The sequence below is a fragment of the Hypanus sabinus genome, chromosome 4 (genome assembly GCF_030144855.1).
Source record: "Hypanus sabinus isolate sHypSab1 chromosome 4, sHypSab1.hap1, whole genome shotgun sequence".
NCBI lineage: Eukaryota > Metazoa > Chordata > Chondrichthyes > Myliobatiformes > Dasyatidae > Hypanus > Hypanus sabinus.
Window position 1 is genome coordinate 155,262,168 of NC_082709.1, and position 18,309 is coordinate 155,280,476.

General features: G+C 42.2%; 2 protein-coding genes across 8 annotated transcripts in view; one reads left to right on the forward strand and one right to left on the reverse strand.

Annotated features, from left to right (window-relative positions):
- The window catches only part of si:ch73-264p11.1 (uncharacterized protein LOC100000923 homolog), a 210,698-nt gene that overhangs the window by 30,778 nt on the left and 161,611 nt on the right, over window positions 1-18,309 (forward strand). The gene's annotated exons all lie outside the window — the stretch shown is intronic.
- Window positions 5,361-18,309, reverse strand: part of LOC132393369 (E3 ubiquitin-protein ligase DZIP3-like) — a 100,008-nt gene continuing 87,059 nt past the window's right edge. For all 4 annotated transcript variants that reach the window (XM_059968490.1, XM_059968489.1, XM_059968487.1 and 1 more), the window contains exons 25-32: window positions 17,772-17,859; window positions 16,227-16,328; window positions 14,759-14,896; window positions 13,317-13,468; window positions 13,032-13,152; window positions 12,829-12,924; window positions 6,627-6,716; window positions 5,361-5,646 (exon numbers count right to left, since the gene is read on the reverse strand). In XM_059968490.1, the coding sequence (XP_059824473.1) occupies window positions 5,536-5,646; window positions 6,627-6,716; window positions 12,829-12,924; window positions 13,032-13,152; window positions 13,317-13,468; window positions 14,759-14,896; window positions 16,227-16,328; window positions 17,772-17,859 (898 nt within the window). In that variant the 3' untranslated portion in view covers window positions 5,361-5,535. The remainder of the gene's footprint in view (window positions 5,647-6,626; window positions 6,717-12,828; window positions 12,925-13,031; window positions 13,153-13,316; window positions 13,469-14,758; window positions 14,897-16,226; window positions 16,329-17,771; window positions 17,860-18,309) is intronic.

Consider the following 18,309-nt stretch of genomic DNA (forward strand, 5'->3'; position numbering starts at 1 on the left):
CTGCCTGATGAGACAGATGCGGAAAGTCATGATTTCTGAAGATGGAAATGTTGGATTATCAGAGTTCGACTGTAATCAGTTTCTGTTGTACTTGAACAGCTATCAATGTAAAGTCATGGCTGATCTGCCATGTAAAGTCATGGCTGATCTGTTGTACTTGAACAGCTATCAATGTAAAGTCATGGCTGATCTGCCATGTAAAGTCATGCCAATGTAAAGTCATGGCTGATCTGTTGTATTTGAACAGCTATCAATGTAAAGTCATGGCTGATCTGCCCTGCTTCCTTATCAAGAATACATCTCCCTCCAGTTAAGAGACATTAGAAAAAATCTGTGCTTCCACTGCCCTTTGAAGGAGTATCCCAAAAATTCGGTCTTGAGAGGGAAGAACAGGCTCCTCAACTCAGTTTTAAATGGGCAGCACAAAATAAATGTATTTTTATATGCATACTGTATCTACCAAATTTTATCTCTACTTGTACCCTGTTAAGAAGTATCAGGATCTTCAGTATTTCAATGAAGTCCCCTCTTGTCCTTTTAAATTCTAACCAGTACGAGGCTAGCCTATCCAATCTTTTTGCATCTTGTCCATTCCAGGTATTAATTCTGTAAAACTTTTGAACATCATCCAATATTTAAATTGTTCCTTAACTAAGGAGACCATTGCAGTCTATTGTTCTCCAGATATACTCTCACCACTGCTACACATTTGATGAAATGAATGGCTTTCTATTATGCCTTGGGAAATATGTATTGTAAAAAATTCAGATCTAAGTAAAAAGAAAATATATACTCTAATGTATATCCCGGAGTCAGAAGCCTGGATAATTTTAAACAAGTACTTTGGCCCTGTCTTAAGGGAAGAGTACACAAATAACTTCCCAGAAACATAAGGAACAAAGAGTCAAAGGACAATTTTGTTCAAAAATATTTAGTGCTAAATAAATTAATAGAAATTAAATATTTGATAAACTGCATCCCAAAAACCAAACAGTTGGCTGTGAGAAAAGTGGGTTCAAGAACTGTGAGGTAATGTTACAGGTATATAAGACCTTGGTAGACCCTACTTGGAGTACTGTGTTCAGTTCTGGTCACCTCACTACAGGAAGGATGTGGATACTATAGGGAGAGTGTAGAGGAGAGTTACCTGGATTGGAGAATGTGCCTTATGATAATAGGTTGAGTGAACTTGACTTTTCTCCTTGGAGCGACAGAGGATGAGAGGTGACCTGATAGAGGTGTACAAGGTGATGAGAGACACTGATTGTGTGGATAACCAGAGGCTTTTTCCAAGGGCTGAAATAGCTAGCATGAGGGGGCGTTATTAAGGTGCTTGGAAGTATTTTCAGAGGGGATGTCAGGGGTAAGTTTTTCACACAGAGAATGGTGGGTGCATCGAATACACTGCTGGCGACAGTAGTGGAGGCAGATACAATGGGGTCTTTTAAGAGCCTCATAGATAGGTACATGGAGCTTAGAAAAATAGAGCGTTATATGCGGTAGAGAAATTCCAGGCAGTTTCAAGAGTAGGTTAGTCAGGATAACCTTGTGGGCCGAAGGGTCTGTAATGTGCTGTAGATTTTTCTCATATCTCAGAAAGGATGCATTGTCATTGGATGTCCAGAGGCAGTTCACGAAGATGATTCTGGCAATGAAAGGGTTAACATGCGAGGAGCATTTGGTAGCTTTGGGCCTGTACACACTGGAATTTAGAAGAATGTGTGGGTATCTCACTGAAACCTATTGAATGTTGAAAGGACTGGATAAGGTGGATGTGGAGAGGATGTTTCCTAGGATGGGGATATCGAGAACAAAAGGGCACAAATTCAACCTGCCCTTGACAAAGGCATGCTGACTATCCCTAATCAGATCACATCTCTCCAAATGCTCATAAATCCTGTCCCTCGGGATCTTCTCCAACATCTTCCCCACCACTGAAATAGGACTCACTGATCTGTAATTTCCAGGGTTATCTCTGCTCCCTTTCTTGGACAAGAGAACAACATTTGGAATCCTCCTATACCCTTGTACTTCTCCCGTCCCTATTGACAGAGTGGGAACGTGCTATTGAAAGGATCAGCCATGGCTGTATTGAAAAACAGACCAGGTTCAAAAGACAAACTTTAGGAGTGCATTGACACCAGATCTCATTAGCTTGGCCAAAGGTTAATAAATATCTCAAAAAGGGAGAAACAATGGTTTAGGGGGAGAATTTCAGTACTTGTGTCCTAGGCAGCTGAAGATCTTGCTCTCAATTAAATCTGGCATGATCAAGAAATGAGCAAAAATTGAGTTTTAAACTTGGAAGTGGGCCATGAAGGGTTTGAAAACAAGACTGAGTATTTTTAGATTCTGAAATTGACTGGGGTTAGCACCAGTTAATGCAACGAGCAGGGATTTTAAAAAATACTATTTTAAAAGCTCTAGTTATTTGTGCATGAATGTATAATTCTTGGAGGCTCCACGAAAAGCAAGAGGGTTGTAATCTCAGCAGGAAAAGACTAGCTCATTTAACTTGTTAGAATATTATTAAACGTAACTGATCAAAGTGTAGTTATATTTAAAACAGATTTGTGTTCCTAATAGGTCTATGCCACAAATTGCATTAAATACTTCCTCAAATTAGTGCTGTTCTTGGTTTTTTGTGTTGTGAAAAACAAAAAAATGTTGCTGAGCAGGTTCCTATTTTTAAGTTTATTGGTGAGGAAATATTACATTTTTGTTCATGTCCTCAGTGGAATAAGGTAGATGAACTTGCAGATTCGCAGGTATGATGTTGCAGGTGTCACAGATTCATGGTGAAAGATTATAGCTGGGAGCTTGATGTTCAAGGGTACGCATTGTATTGAAAGAATGGGCAGAAAGGCAGAGGGTTGGTGTTGCTGTGCTGGTAAAAAATAAAATCAAGTCATTAGAAGGAGGTGACATAGGGTTAGAAGGTATTGAATCATTGTGGATAGAGCTAAGGAATAGCAAGGGTAAAAAGAGGCTGCAGTTATATACAAAGCCCCAAACAATATTAAGTATGTGGTCTATAAGTTACAACAGGAGATTCAAAATGCATGCCAAAAGGGCAATGCTACAATAGTCATGGGGGCTTTGTCAAAGGCAGGTCGTGCCTTCAGAGCCTGATTGAATTTTTTGAGGATGTGACTAAACACATTGATGAAGGTAGAGCCGTAGATGTAGTGTATGTGGATTTTAGCAAGGCACTTGACAAGCTACCCCATGCAAGGCTTATTGAGAAAGTAAGGAGGTGTGGGATCCAAGAGGACATTGCTTTGTGGATCCTGAACCGGCTTGCCCACAGAAGGCAAAGAGTGGCTGTAGACGGGTCATATTCTGCATGGAGGTCAGTGACCAGTGGTGTGCCTCAGGGATCTGTACTGGGACCCCTACTCTTTGTGATTTTTATAAATGACCTGGATGAGGAAGTGGAGGGATGGGTTAGTAAATCTGCTGATGACACAAAGGTTGGACGTGTTGTGGATAGTGTGGAGGGCTGTCAGAAGTTACAGCAGGACATTGATAGGATGCAAAACTGGACTGAGAAGTGGCAGATGGAGTTCAATCCAGATCAGTGTGAGGTGGTTCACTTTGGTAGGTCAAATATGATGGCAGAATATAGTATTAATGGTAAGACTCTTGGCAGTGTGGAGGATCAGAGGGATCTTGGGGTCCGAGTCCACAGGACACTCAAAGCAGCTGCGCAGGTTCACTCTGTGGTTAAGAAGGCATATGGTGTATTGGCCTTCATCAGTCGTGGAATTGAATTTAGGAGCCAAGAGGTAATATTGCAGCTATTTAGGACCCTGGTCAGACCCCACTTGGAGTATTGTGCTCAGTTCTGGTCACCTCACTACAGGAAGGATGTGGAAGCCATAGAAAGGGTGCAGAGAAGATTTACAAGGATGTAGCCTGGATTTGGGGGAGTGGGGCATGCCTCATGAGAATAGGTTGAGTGAACTTGGCCTTTTCTCCTTGGTGCGATGGAGGATGAGAGGTGACCTGATAGAAGTGTATAATAGATGATGAGAGGCATTGATTGTGTGGATAGTAAGAGGCTTTTTTCCCGGGGCTGAAATGGTTGCCACAAGAGGACACAGGTTTAAGGTGCTGGAGAGTAGGGACAGAGGGGATGTCGGGTAAGTTTTTTACTCAAGAGAGTGGTGAGTGTGCGGAATGGGCTGCTGGCGATGGTGGTGGAGGCGAATATGATAGGGTCTTTTAAGAGACTTTTGGATAGGTACATGGAGCTTAGAAAAATAGAGGGCTATAGGTAAGCCTAGTAATTTCTAAGGTAGGGACATGTTCAGCACAACTTTGTGGGCCGAAGGGCCTATATTGTGCTGTAGGTTTTCTATGTTTCTAATATGCAGGTAGATTGGTAAAATTTTGTTAGTGCTGGTTTAAAGGAGGTGGAATTTAGAGAGACCATGAGCGGCTATGATGGCAGAGCAGCAATGGCTGGAATTTCTGGGAGCAAATACTAAAGGCACAGGATAGATAATCCCAAAGAGGAAGAAGTATTCTTAAGTCAGGATGACACAATTATGACTGGTAAGTGAAATGAATGCCAACATAAAATCCAAAGAGAGGGAGTATAATAGAGCAAAAATTAGTGGGTTAGTGGATTGGGAAGCATTTAAAAACCAACGGAAGGCAATTAAAAAGTTATTAATACTTTTAATGATGGAATACTAATGTAAGCTAACCAATAATATTATAAAGGAAACCAGAAGTATTTTCAGATACAGGAAGTGTAAAAGGGAGGTGAGGAAGTATAAGACCAGAGGACACAGCCTCAGAATAGAGGGGCATCCTTTTAGAATGGAGCTGAGGAGGAATTTCTTTAGCCAGACAGTGAAGAATCTGTGGAATTCTTTGCCACAGGCAGTTGTGGAGGCCAATTCTTTATGTATATTTAAAGGCAGAGGTTGATAGATTCTTGATTGGTCAGGGCATGAAGGGATACGGGGAGAAGGCAGGACATGGGGACTGAGAGGAAAATTGGATCAGCCATGAAGAAATGGCAGAGCTGACTCAATGGGCCAATTCTGCTCCTATATCTCATGGTATTATTGTTTACAATTCCTTTTGTTGGCTGGAAGTTCCACTGGAGACAAGTGTCACATACTTGTAAATAGCTGCCAGGAAACTCTTTGTCTGTCAAAGCCAGCCATGTCTCATCTTAATGAAAAATTGCTATACTAAATCATACCATACCTTCACAATTTCACTTAAAATCTTGTGGATCTCACAAAGCATTCTGAAAATTCAGTCAATTTATAGGAAGTTGATTGTACACGAGAAGTGTCCAAGGCATCAGTGGCAGTGGAAGGCAGGCAAAGCACCACCAGACGCGGTGAGTTCTTTTATTAAAGGCTTCTATTAACAGTAAAATGGATACATGTCCGTGCTGTATGACTGCCCTGAACTGTGGGAGGAGCCACAGGAACTGTCAGCAGAGGGGCGTGTCCGGGCACATCCAGATGGATAGGTTGTAATTGGTTTACCAATTCTACAATGTCTACTCTACAACGGAGGAATTTTCCGACTAGGAAGGTCTGGGAACTCTCGCGGTAGCACAACATGAAGTCTGCAAGTCGGACAGGTTCTCTGTTCATTCAGCCATGGTTCAATGCACTATGTAAGGAAAAAAAATAGATTAACAATCAATTTGCTTTAATCAGCACTTTAAGTCTATAACTAAAATTACTTGTATGAACATGGTCTAGGAATGAAAGGTGTTTTGCAATTTTAAATTATAGCCATAATTCATCAGTGAATTCTGTACTGTGCGCAGAAGAAATTACTTGATTAGTATGTTTCTTTTCTGCAAGAATAGCACATTTTCTAGATAGAATCCGGACATGAAAAAGGAAATGCTTCAAATGTCACAATGTAAGGGACATAGTGAAATCCTGATCGTTGAAATGATAAAAGGGAGGTGCAAAGTATTTGTGAACTGTTTAGAGGTGGGATTTCCAGACTCTAAGAATCTGAAAATCTCAAATGTGGAATGATCTTGTATACTCTATCTGAAGGGTTTAGGGTTAACAACACAGAGTTATACAAGAAGTCCACACATGACATCTGGAAGGCCATTGCAAGCACAAAGAGACAATTTCAGTCTGAGCTGAAATAATAGTTGGACAGCTCGACAGCTGTGACAGAGCTTGCATGTCGTAACTTCCTACGAGGTGCGTACGTGGCATTGACTCGTCCTTCCCGGAGGAGCTCAATACCTTTAATGCACACTTTTTCAGTTACCATAGTCTTTTTGTTCATTTGGTTCCCTGGCATGGATTAGAACAGTTTCAAAGTATCCTGTTGATGTACAGAATCTTTTTTCCCACATTACCCAACAGTAAAACAAGTACGATGGGTTAGATCGACATTGTGGGCTGAAGGGCCTGTGCTGTACTGTTTTATGTTCTATTAACTAGAATTTTATTTTGTATATTCAGCAACGCTGTTGAGAATGCAGTTTACTGCTTTAAAGGTTTATTCTACCACGAATACAGTCTTGTTCAGTGGTACTTTGCTTTGAATGTATTGCCTCAGTTTTCATTTGCTGTAGTAGGAAAACAAAACGTGAATAAAAATAAGTTTCTTTACGGTACCTGTGAGTGGAACTTATGAGCACATGGTAAAATAAGCATGGATTCTGCAGTAAGTTCTTCATGACATATCACACAAGGATCTTCTTCACTCTAGAAAACACAATGATTTTGCATTACAAAAAGTCTCCCCAATAATATGGACTTGCTAATTATAAGCTCTCTATCCCTAATAATTATACTTGGTAATAGCCTAGCAGTTCAGTATTAGAAATTAAAATTATAAGATGAGGTGCCATTCAATAGCACTATTATATACAGAACAGTGAATATACAGGAAGCCAATATAATGGGATTATTGGACTGTACTTTATATTGGTTTTTCGGTGTTTTGTTTTTGTGGTCGGTTGGCGGATGAGTGATCTATTAATTTTTTTTGTGTGTGGTGCTACTGTTGCTGTTCTTTCCTGCGAGTGAATGAGTTGGGGGTTGTTATGTATGGAGGATTGTTGATTTTGTGGCTGCTTTTTGCTGTGGGCAAGGGGTCTGCCAGTTTTGTTTCTTTTTCATGCTGGTTGGGGGATAGTCGATGTCTTTTCTGTATTTAATGGCTGTCTCCAGTAGACAAATCTCAGAGTTGTATTATGCATGCATACTTTGATAATAATATGAACCTTGGTTTATTCAGTGAATTGCTAATGTGGAAATGCAGAGGAATGGCTTTAAGTTTGGTAGATATGAACGAAGCAATTTTTTGGGAGACTATAGGTGCCGGTGAAACTTGGTAGCATCTGTGGGAAGAAGTGTCCTATAGAAAGGTCTCAGCCTGAAATGTCGACTGTTTACTCTTTTCCAATGATGCTGCCTGGCCTGCGGAGCTCCTCCAGTGTTGTGTTGTTTGCTCAAGCTTCCAGGAAATTGCGATTGTACTTGTGTCATTATGCCCTATGGTCACATGCAACAGATGAATTTTCGTCACATTGCTCTTTCAGGTTTGGATTGAAAAAAAATAAGAGCGGAAAACTTTTTCACAAGCTGGAGCTTTGTGCAAGCTTCCTTCTTGCCACTTGACAAAGGTTACAAACTTCAAAATACTTTTATAGTCACGTGACAGTCTTCACTAATAAAGCTGTCATTCTGTTAGCTCCCTTTAGTTAGGTAGCGCATAATATCTAGATGACAGATTTTCTCTCGTTCTCAGTAACTGCATCATCAGCTGATTCAATAGAATGGTTATAATCGCTGGTTTATTACTCCTCTGCCACCTAAACTCTACAGAAGCAGGAGAGAACTCAACAGCCAACTCAAAGCAGTCATAACTCATCGAAATAAAAACAGAAAATTGTTGGGAACTTTCAGCAGGTCAGACAACATTTGCGCCGAGAGACACAGTTATCATTTCAGTTCTGAAACTAACTAACCCGCCCTCTTTCTGCAAATGCTGCTTGACTTGCTGATTGCTTCTAGCAGTTTCTGTTTTCACTTCACATTTCCACCACCAACTTTTCATTGCTTATAGGTTCAGTTCCTGTTTCCTGCCAGCTCCTTAAAAGACCTTAAACCCTTCCCCTGAAGGCCAAAATTCAATTTATGGCTGGTTTGGCAATAAGAATTCCAAAAATTTGCAACCAGGAACTTATCCCCCAGTGGGTGTTTCCTTGCTCTGAAATGTCTCTCCCGTGATATGACGTACCCTATCAGTAATTATCCTGTCAAACTTCCTCCAAAATCTTACATTTCAAAACAATAATTTCCCTTTTCTTAAATAAATTCCAGTGACCTGTTTCACTTCTCCTCAAGTGAAACAGAAGGCAATCATCCAGAAGGCAAATAATATTCACTGAAATCTCACCAATTTCTGTGTTCCAGGCATGCTCTATGTTTACTTGTACTAATTTTTACATTCTGTTCTCTTTGCAATAAAGGCCAGAATTACTAGATACAGAAATATTTTATCTGCCCAAATGGAAGATGAGGAACACCATCTTTGCTGAGTGTCTAATGATTGGGGAAACCAAATTCCCATGTCATTTCAGAGTGGGAGGTAACTCAGTCTGAATGGGAACTGTTGCACCGTTGGGCTTTGGTGAGGGTCAAGTGCCCTTCTGAAAGCGTGGACTTAATAAAAAAAACAAATCAGATAGCACATTCACTGCAAAGGTGTTTATTGTGTGCGAGACTTGGAAATCTTTTAGGAAAGTGCAAAAAAAAATTGAACTAGCAAAAAATGACATAAGAGAAAAGACAGATATAGAGCATTAGACCTTGAAGACTACAGCTCCAAAACATCAGTCTGAAGTAATACACCTTACCACACTCAATCGCTCTCTCTTCACTTTAAGGAGGAATCTGCTCCCTTTAGGAGAAAAAGGATCATCCCTTCTGACTGTGTTGTAAATGTGGACACATCCTTCTTCACAATCACAAATGTCCACAAATACATTCATCACAATGAGATTGCACAATAAGATGAATCATTTTCCAGGAGCCAGCACTCTTCCCCATTCCCCGAAATGAGCTCTTCAACTGAGCATGTGCATCCAATGAGCACAACGTCAGCACTGCCAGACAGAGGTCGTGAGAATTACGGGGCTACTGGTGGTGGGGAGGAAGAAATGACTTGTGGCAACACTGTATGGTCTCTTATGAATGGGTTAGTCATCCTTTACACAGATGGTGTGTTTGATCAAGTTGGTACGTCAAGGTTGTAGTTTAAACAAGGTGGGATGGTGGGATCGTCAGGAACGTCTAAGCCTCCTCCCTCTCCTTCAAGAGGTTAACACGGTTGACCTGGGACATTTAGCCCTTCTTTCGATGGGACACTTCGTACGACATAGGACCTATCTTCCTCAAAACCTCAAGAATCGTGTCATTTGGCCAGCTACTCGTCACTGGGGATGGGTAAAAGAACCCGGCAGTCAAATCCTGCCTTGGTCTGAGCTCTGTTAACACAGGACATGAAAGCTTCACAGTGCTACCAGGTTCAGTTTTCTGCAAAAAGTTGGACAACACAGGCAAATCCCAGCCAACAAACAATAACCTTTGGCAATTTGCTAACCGCTCCCACATACAAAAGACCTGATCATCAATGCCAAGGGTAAGATCTGTGAGCTTAACATCCCCAGACACACAGTACACTTGCACACATTTAGAATAGTTAACATTGGCAGGGAAAACTCTCTCAATTACACTCCCAGTGAAGAGTTTGCCCATTCACTTCCACAGGAAGTTCATTTTTTCTCATATATTCTCCCTTCCCCTTAAGAGTGTTCACAAGCCTGCAGCTCTGTCTCTTCCCTCTCTCGAGGAACATAACAGTGGTTTGACAGACACAAACACCAGAAAGTCTGCAGATGTTGGAAATCCAAAGCAACAAACACAAAATACTGGAGGAACTCAGGCCAGGCGGCGTCTATGGAAAAGAGTACTGTACCGTCGACGTTTTGAGCTGAGACCCTTCATCAGGAAAGGAAAAAAAAATTAGTCAGATAAAGGTGGGGGGAGGGGAGGAAGTAGTACAAGATTGTAGGTGAAACCGGGAGAGGGGGAGGGATGAAGTAAAGAGCTGGGAAGTTGATGGGTGAAAGAGATAAAGGGCTAGACTAGGGGGAATCTGATAGGAGAGGGTGGAAGATCATGGAAGAAAGGGAAGGGGAGGAGCACCAATGGGAGATGATGAACAGGTAAGGAGATGAGGATGGGGAGGGGGAAGAAACAGGAATGGTGAATTGGGGTGTCGGGTGGCAATTACCAGAAGTTTGAGAAATCGATGGTCATGCCATCAGGTTGGAGGCTACCTCCAAGTTGTCTAAAAGTTGTTGCTCCTCCAACCTAAGGGTGGCCTCATTGTGGCAGTAGAGGAGGCCATGGATTGACATCTCGGAATGGGAAGTGGAATTGAAATGGGTGGCTACATGGAGATCCTGCTTTTCCTGGCAGATGGAGCATAGGTGCTCAGTGAAGTGGTCTCCTAGTCCACGTCAGGTCTCACTGATGTAGAGGAGGCCGCACTGGAAGCACCAGATACAGCAGATGCCCCAAAAGACTCACAGGTGACGTGTCGTCTTACCTGGAAGGACTGTTTTGGGGCCCTGAATAGTGTTGAGGGAGGAGGTGTCGTGGTAGGTGTGGCTCTTGTTCTGCTTGCAAGGGTAAGTACCAGTGGGTAAATACCAGGGAGATCAGTGGGGAAGGACGAATGGACAAGAGAGTCGCATCAGGAGCAATCCCTGCAGAAAGGGGAGGGGAGGGATCCTGTTGGAGAAGTGGCTGAACTTAATGGAAAATGATGTGCTAGACTCTCGAGGCTGATAGATGAGGACAAGAGAAACCCTCTCCCTGATGTGGTGGCAGGAGGAAGGGGTGAAGGCAGACGTGTATGAAATGGAAGAGATGTGAGTGAAGACAATTTAGGTGGTTGGGTGCTTAAGGAGACAAGAAGAATCTTTGTGGCCCGGCTGTTGACAGAAGCAGCAAATTAAAGGCTTGGTCTTCCCACTGTCTTTCTCCTGTGTCGACCCAGGTGTAACTTTCGTAGGCCCCGAGTAGCTTTACTCTCAGCAGCTGTACTCTCCTCCGGTGGCTGGACTGAAACTGGCCAAACCACCCCTCGCCAGGCATTCAGGTACTGCTGAGCCAGGTGGGCTGCAGCTAAACCATTCATAGGTTCATGTTCCTTTACGAGATACAGACATCTCCTGGCAGGACATGCAGCAGCTACTCTAGCACGATGACCTCTCCGATATCATCCTTGGTCCTGGGCTCTGACTTCACCACTGGCTATATTGTCTCTTCAGGCAGTGGTAAGGTGTCCTTCAGCGACTCCCTCGGTGGTGTCGGCCAGGCTTGGAACTTCAACCGGTAGCTTTACGGAGAGACGTCAAGCTTGGCAAGGAGAGCTTCCTCCAGCTGAGGATACTGGTTGGATGCCTCCTCATCCATCGCAGAGTAGGCCTCCTGCATTACACCCCCTTTCACCTGCCTGGAGAGAGTACCTGGGAGCTGGTAGGGGTAGCCTTGGGCTGGAACTTACTGCAGATCTTGAGTGAACGCTGGGTATCCCCCATAGCAGGAGCTTTACCAGTTCTCCTCCCCTCCTCTGATTGTGGGGTTTTCAGCTCCCACAACTCCTCAATCAGCCATTCCTGCTGGTCAATTGGGAATCTATCCAAGAGTGGACCCGCTGGGATGGTAAGGGACTCCCGGGCCTTCAGCTGAGCACCTGAGGCTGCATGCCCCTCTCTTTCCGAGTCTGAAGGATCCCATCGCTCATCATCAGGTCCTTCATGCATGGCTGAAAAAGGAGCTGTCATCTGTGAGTGCAAACCAGTCTTTTTTTTAAAAGCACCCTCATTTTCTTGTGGTTTACCATCCCACCACTGCAGCAGCTATCACGCCGTTGGGTTTTGGTGAGGACTTTAAAAAAATCAGATGACAGGCCACAATAGCACATCCAATGCAAAGGTGTTTATCGTGTGCAAGAGATGGAAAACTTTTAGGACAGTACAACAAAAAAATGGCAAAAGAGAAAGTACAGATATAGAGCATCAAACCTTTAGGACTTCAGCTGCAAAACATCAGTCTGAAGTAATTCTCATCTCTCTCTCTCTCACACACACAAGAAAATTAAGGAATCTCCTTACTCTGGGAAAAAGGGATAGACCACTCTATGGAATGTAGGGATGTGGGCCTGGAACAATTACACAAAACCAAAATACAGGAATTCCCATCCTCCTTCACGATCACAAATGTTCACAGATACATTTGTCACAATAAGCAGACAACTGCATCGCGCAATGAAATCGATCAAACAGCCATTTTCCAGGAGCCAGCACCATTCCCCATCCCCCAACATGCAAACTCTTCCACTAAGCACGAGCATAGCGTCAGCACTGCTAGAGCTCGTGAGAATTACCGGGCTACTGGCAGAAGGGAAGAGGATGAAATTACCGTTGCAGACCTGCCCTATCACAGGAACTTGCATCTATATATAGTCTCTGATGCATCAAATTCACCTTAAGCTTTGTAATTTGTAAAATAGTTCATGGAGATGATCCATAGGTACAGATTAGAATTTATACTTACAACCTGTGGGTTTCCTTCATCCATAAAACTTTTGGAATTCTTATTGCCTAAACTGGCATTGGTGGGATTTTCAACAGAGATTTTTTATGTGGAGAGTGGTAAAAACTTTATTTAAAGAAAGGTTATATTTTGGGGGTGGGGGTGATAATTAACTTTATAAACACAGTATTTAGCAGATTACCAAGGCTGTAGCTCCTTCCCAGGGCTTAAATCCCTGCTGTCTAGATGAATGCCAGACAGATGTCTGAGGGGGGTTATTCTGACTTCTGTTACTCCTCTGAAATGCAGAAAGACAAAGGATAAAGATAAATGTTAACTCTTTAAATAAATAAAATAAAGCTGTATAATACTCCATTGTTGCCTCAATAGCAATCACACAGTTACCGCAGACAGTTTTGACTCCACTAATCGAGTGACTTTATTTATAATTTCATCATATGATAATCCAGACAGGGATCCACCATTCGACAGCCTCACTTCCTTCAGATAATCTGTCAGTGAACTTCTAAAACACAAACACAAAATTAATTAATTTTGCAAGTTTCTGAGATAAAACACAAACAATGTTCCACCAGCTAGAATCAAATGTGCAGTGGTGGGAGAAAAGTACTTGTTGAAACTATTATGATGCAGTCCACTGAACTTTGCAGTTTAGCCCCTGATACTTACCGTGTAAATTGTGGGTAATATGTTGAGAGTTTCTCCATGATTCTTTCAAAGCTGTTTTTCCCACGGATTCCTCCTGTTGATGCCACTTCCCTTGCTGCTGCTCCAGTGTGCCAGGCTACAACTTGGTTGGATGCTGGGGCAGCCACTTGAATCTAGGGATTCATGTAATTGGTAGTTAATAGTATTGTGACATGTCCCGAGATAGAGTAAAAACCTCACTGCTTCGCATGCCATCTATACAGATTATTTTAAAACATAAGTACATGAAGGTAGTACAAAGGAAAAGACAGGATGCAGAACATAATGTTATTGTTTCTGAGAAAATGCCTTCCAGTTGACGATAAGGTGTAAGGGTCATGCTGAGGTAAAATTGTGATGTCAAGAGTTCAATTTCATTGTGGTCCAGTCAATAATCTTATAACAGCGGGGTAGGAACTATCCTTGAGCCTGGTGGTGTGTGCTTATAAACTTTTATTACCTTCTGCCCAGTGGAAGGAAGGAGAAGAGAGAACGTCCAGGGTGAAAATGTCCAAGGCAGTGGGAAGTGTAGACAGAGTCCATGGAAGAGAGACTGAACTGTGTCCACAACTTCCTGCAGTTTCTTGCAGTCTTGGGCAGAACAGTTGCAAAACTGAGCTGTGATGGCCAATAGGGACATGCTGAATTTCCTTAGCTTTCTGTGCAAATTGAATTAGTGGTGTACCTTCTTGGTCAGAGCATCTAAACAATTGGATCAACTCAAGCTGTTGGTAATGTTTATGCCTAGGAACGTGAAGCTCTAAACCATCGCCATTTCAGCACCAAGCAGGCTGTTCTCAGGATTAACAGAAGTAATCTGCATATATGTTAACTAAACTATTGAATGTATGAGATTTTCCTCCCATCTTTTAAAGCCTAATACTTAAGGTGTTGTCATCCAGGTAATGCCACTGAAACTAGAGGTTGCTTGCTGCAGTTAATCTCAAACATTCATCACACACTGAAGTATCCATGGCATGCACATCAGTCAAGATCAGAAGCATTCAGCTAAAGTCTAAGAAAAAGTCATTACAAAAGCCCTCACACAAAATGCTGGAGGAACTCAGCAGGTCAGGTATCCTCCATGGAACTGAATGAACAGTTAATGTTTTGGGCTGAGACCCTTCCTAAGTCCTGAGGAAGGGTCTTGGCCCAAAACGCTAATTGTTGATTTATTTCCATAGATGCTGCCTGACCTGTTGAATTCCTCCAGCACTTTTTGTGTTTTTCTTTGGATTTCCAGCATCTGCAGACTTACTTGTGTTTACCATTAAGGAACTGTTGGAGACACTTCTGGAAGACTGTTAACAATGGCAGGATATAACTTAGAGGGAAATGTCAATGGATCATTTGCCACCATCTGCTTCAAAGACCGTAAGAATATTTGCAGAATTTTCCCATCGTCATGAGGACAACATGCATACCTGTTCCGGTCCAGATATCGAAACTTCTGGCTGTGCCTTGACAACTGTGGACCTTCCATTAGCAGAACTGGATTGTCCAGATCCAGCCTGCCAATAGTTTGATTTCATTTGTAAATGTTGTTCCAGAAAATGCTTCATCTGAAAATAAGAAAACAGCACTTGAGGTTTCACTGAATCTTTAGTCACATTACCAAGAAACAGTGGAAGCTTACATTACATGCCATCCAGACAGATTATCCCATATATAAATACATCAAGATAGTGAAAAGTTAAAATAGAATAGCAGACACATTAACAACACTTACAAGGTGCTTGCACAGACATGTGGGTAGGAAAGGTGTAAAGCAAAGACCTCCAGAGTCTTTTACATTACTAACTGAGGGGTCCGTGGACCCCACGTTGGGAACCCCTGGTTAAAAGAATATGAGCAAAGCATGGAAAAATGTGTCGAGGTTAGTATCTGAATGCCCTGTTTCAATGGTGTATGACTCTGCAACTCTATAAGAATGCAGATTATTCTGTTATAGTCAATGGAAAAAGTACAGCGCAGGCAACAGGGAGTGCAGCGTTGGTTCACGAGGTTAATTCCCGGGATGGCGGGACTGTCATATGTTGAAAGACTGGAGCAACTGGGCTTGTATACACTGGAATTTAGAAGGATGAGAGGGGATCTGATTGAAACGTATAAGATTATTAAGGGATTGGACACGCTAGAGGCAGGAAACATGTTCCCGATGTTGGGTGAGTCCAGAACCAGAGGCCACAGTTCAAGAATAGGGGGTAAGCCATTCAGAATGGAGTTCAGGAAAAACTTTTTCACCCAGAGAGTTGTGGATCTATGGAATACTCTGCCTCAGAAGGCAGTGGAACCCAGTTCTGGACACTTTCAAGAAAGAGTCAGATGGAGCTCTTAACGATAGCGGAGTTAAGGGATATGGGGAGAAGGCAGGAACAGGGTACTGATTGTGGATGATCAGCCATGATCACATTGAACGGCGGTGCTGGCTCAAAGGGCTGAATGGCCTACTCCTGCACCTACTGTCTAACACCAAGTGCAAATGCCTTTACAATGTAAACTGGGAGATCAGTGGTTAACATATGAAAGATCCATTTCAAGAGCATAATAAGAGGGATAGTAACTGCCTTTGAGTCTAGTGACACATGTTCTCAAGCATTTGTATACTCTGTCTAATGGGGGGGGGGGGGGAGAGAGAAAATAACCGGGGGTGGGAGGGTTCACAGATTATGTAGGCTGCTTTCTCTAGGCAGTGGGAAGTGTAGATGCAGTCCATGGAGGGAAGGCTGATCTCTGTGATCGATTGGACTGTGTCCTTATCTCTGCAATTTCTTGCAATATTGGGCAATTTGATAGGATGCCTTCTGTGATCACAAGCCAAAGAGTTCAGAGCAAAATGAATTTATTTAGCTGTCAACGTGTAATAAAGCACGTATATTTGAAAGAACATACCACTGCATCAGGATGTGGAGGTGGTGGTGGTATCTTTATTTGTGGAAGTATGCTCAGCTTCGTTCCACTTTTCAACAAAGCTATCTGTTCATCAAATTGATTCTACGAAGAAGAGGAAAGTCCAAATTATTACTAAACAGATCATCGGGAACTTAGGTTGGCACTTCACATACAAACAAGTCTTATCAATAACAATACATATATTGTGCAAGCTTCTTGCATTAATTTCTTCTACTGCAAAGCATTTTCTTTCTGATGGAAGAGGAAAATTGAAAGGAAGAATGTTGAATCAAATCATAAGTGTTGTACTTGATTTGAATGAAGCAATTCCATCCTTTTGTATAGGTCATAAAGATTCAAGCACTCGGTGGACACAGCTGTGATTCCATAGGCACAAGTCACACTCCATAACATTCATCCTCAACATGAACTAATTGACATGTACAAAATTCTTGTATTTATACAGCACTTTAAAAAATAGAATTATCAGACAACAGTGATCACAGGGCTGTGTCATGGAGGGAATGATTAAAAGTTTGGACTGTAATGACCAGTGGCCAATACAAAATGAAGGAAGGTTCATAAAGCAGTAACTAAACTTCCCCTCCACTGCCATGAACACAATGGGCAATTACAACACCTATTGAAGATTGGGGCAACTCATCACAAGCCAAGAATCAAACCTCCTTGTGGCCCATGTACCTCAGGGTTAAAAAGGAAAGGGATATCCTTCTAGGTGAAAGCTATGCTTCCAGGGAAACTCTAGCCCTTGGGGAGCGGACACTAGAGTTTCTATGCTCACCAGAACTTTGTGAATATCATGAATATCCCACACACATCTCTTGTTTTCTTCTGAGTAATGTCTGTTGCATATTTGGTGCAAAGGGAAAGGAAGCAAAATTTTTCTTCAGGTGAAAATGCTCATGACAGAAGACTTAACAGTGCTGAATTACGCACGTGTGTCTGACCTACTTTTAGCATCTTTTTAAGGAAGGACAGACTAATTAAATTTCCCCAGCTTTTCCCATTGCAGGTCATTACCCGCCTGCCTGACACAAACTGGGTTTTACCATTTTACTGCTTCAGCACTGCTCTCATTCTTTCCACTTTCTCACCGAGGAGAGCTTTGGTCTGTGCATTGATGAAACCAGGACCATATTTACTCGTAGTGACAGGCTTCTGATTCCTCTATGTGATCTACATCACATTGAGATCTTCTAATCCCCTTTGCCTCCTGGACTAGAAATGATCTCAATCAGGTTTCAGTAGTCATCGTCCCACAGCCAAAATGTTTTCATATAACTCCTACCTGTAGACTGTGACATCTCTAAATGGTGTTTGTAGCAATTGATGTTTATATTTCATTGTACCAGTTTTTTGTTTAAATCTGCTGTTGTTGAGGAAAGAGTTATCAAAAGCCACACCATTGACTCAGCAATTTAAAAATCAGATGCATCTAACCACAGAACTACATTTCAGACAAATATTGATTTCAAGTTTAACACAGGTCCTTGTATTTAACTTGCACAAATACATTTCTCTCACCTTTGTAAAATCAATTTTATTTCTTATATCAGCCACAATTGCTTGCCAACCATCAGCTGTTGCACAGGCAGAAGCAGATGTAGGATTCCTAGATACCAAGAATATTTTGTTAGATAAAAAAATGAACAGTGCCTATTAAAGTGATCAGAAAGTCAAAATAGCTCTTGCTGGATGAAAAACTTGTCCACATTGGCACACAGATTTCAGAAGGATGGTGGCCAAATTTCTAGAGGCTGTAAAAGATAAAAGTCAGAGAGAACAAGCAAAGCGAAAGGCTGAGAGTGGAAGACTGAAGCATTGCTGAGGGAGGGAAGGTCGTTTTTCCTTTAGCCGATCAGGGAAAAGAGGCCAGACTGCGCAGGCTCGCCAAGGTTTAAAAGAAAGACCGCCATAAACAGCGGCCATCATTGGAGTGGTCTGAGTCATCGTGGGTCGGCTTTGGCGAGAAACAGGCAGAGGCGAGGGTAGGTTCCGATAAGTTTCTGTTTTCCTTTTCTTTTAGTTCAGACTAGAGAATATGCCAGGCAGAATGTTGGAA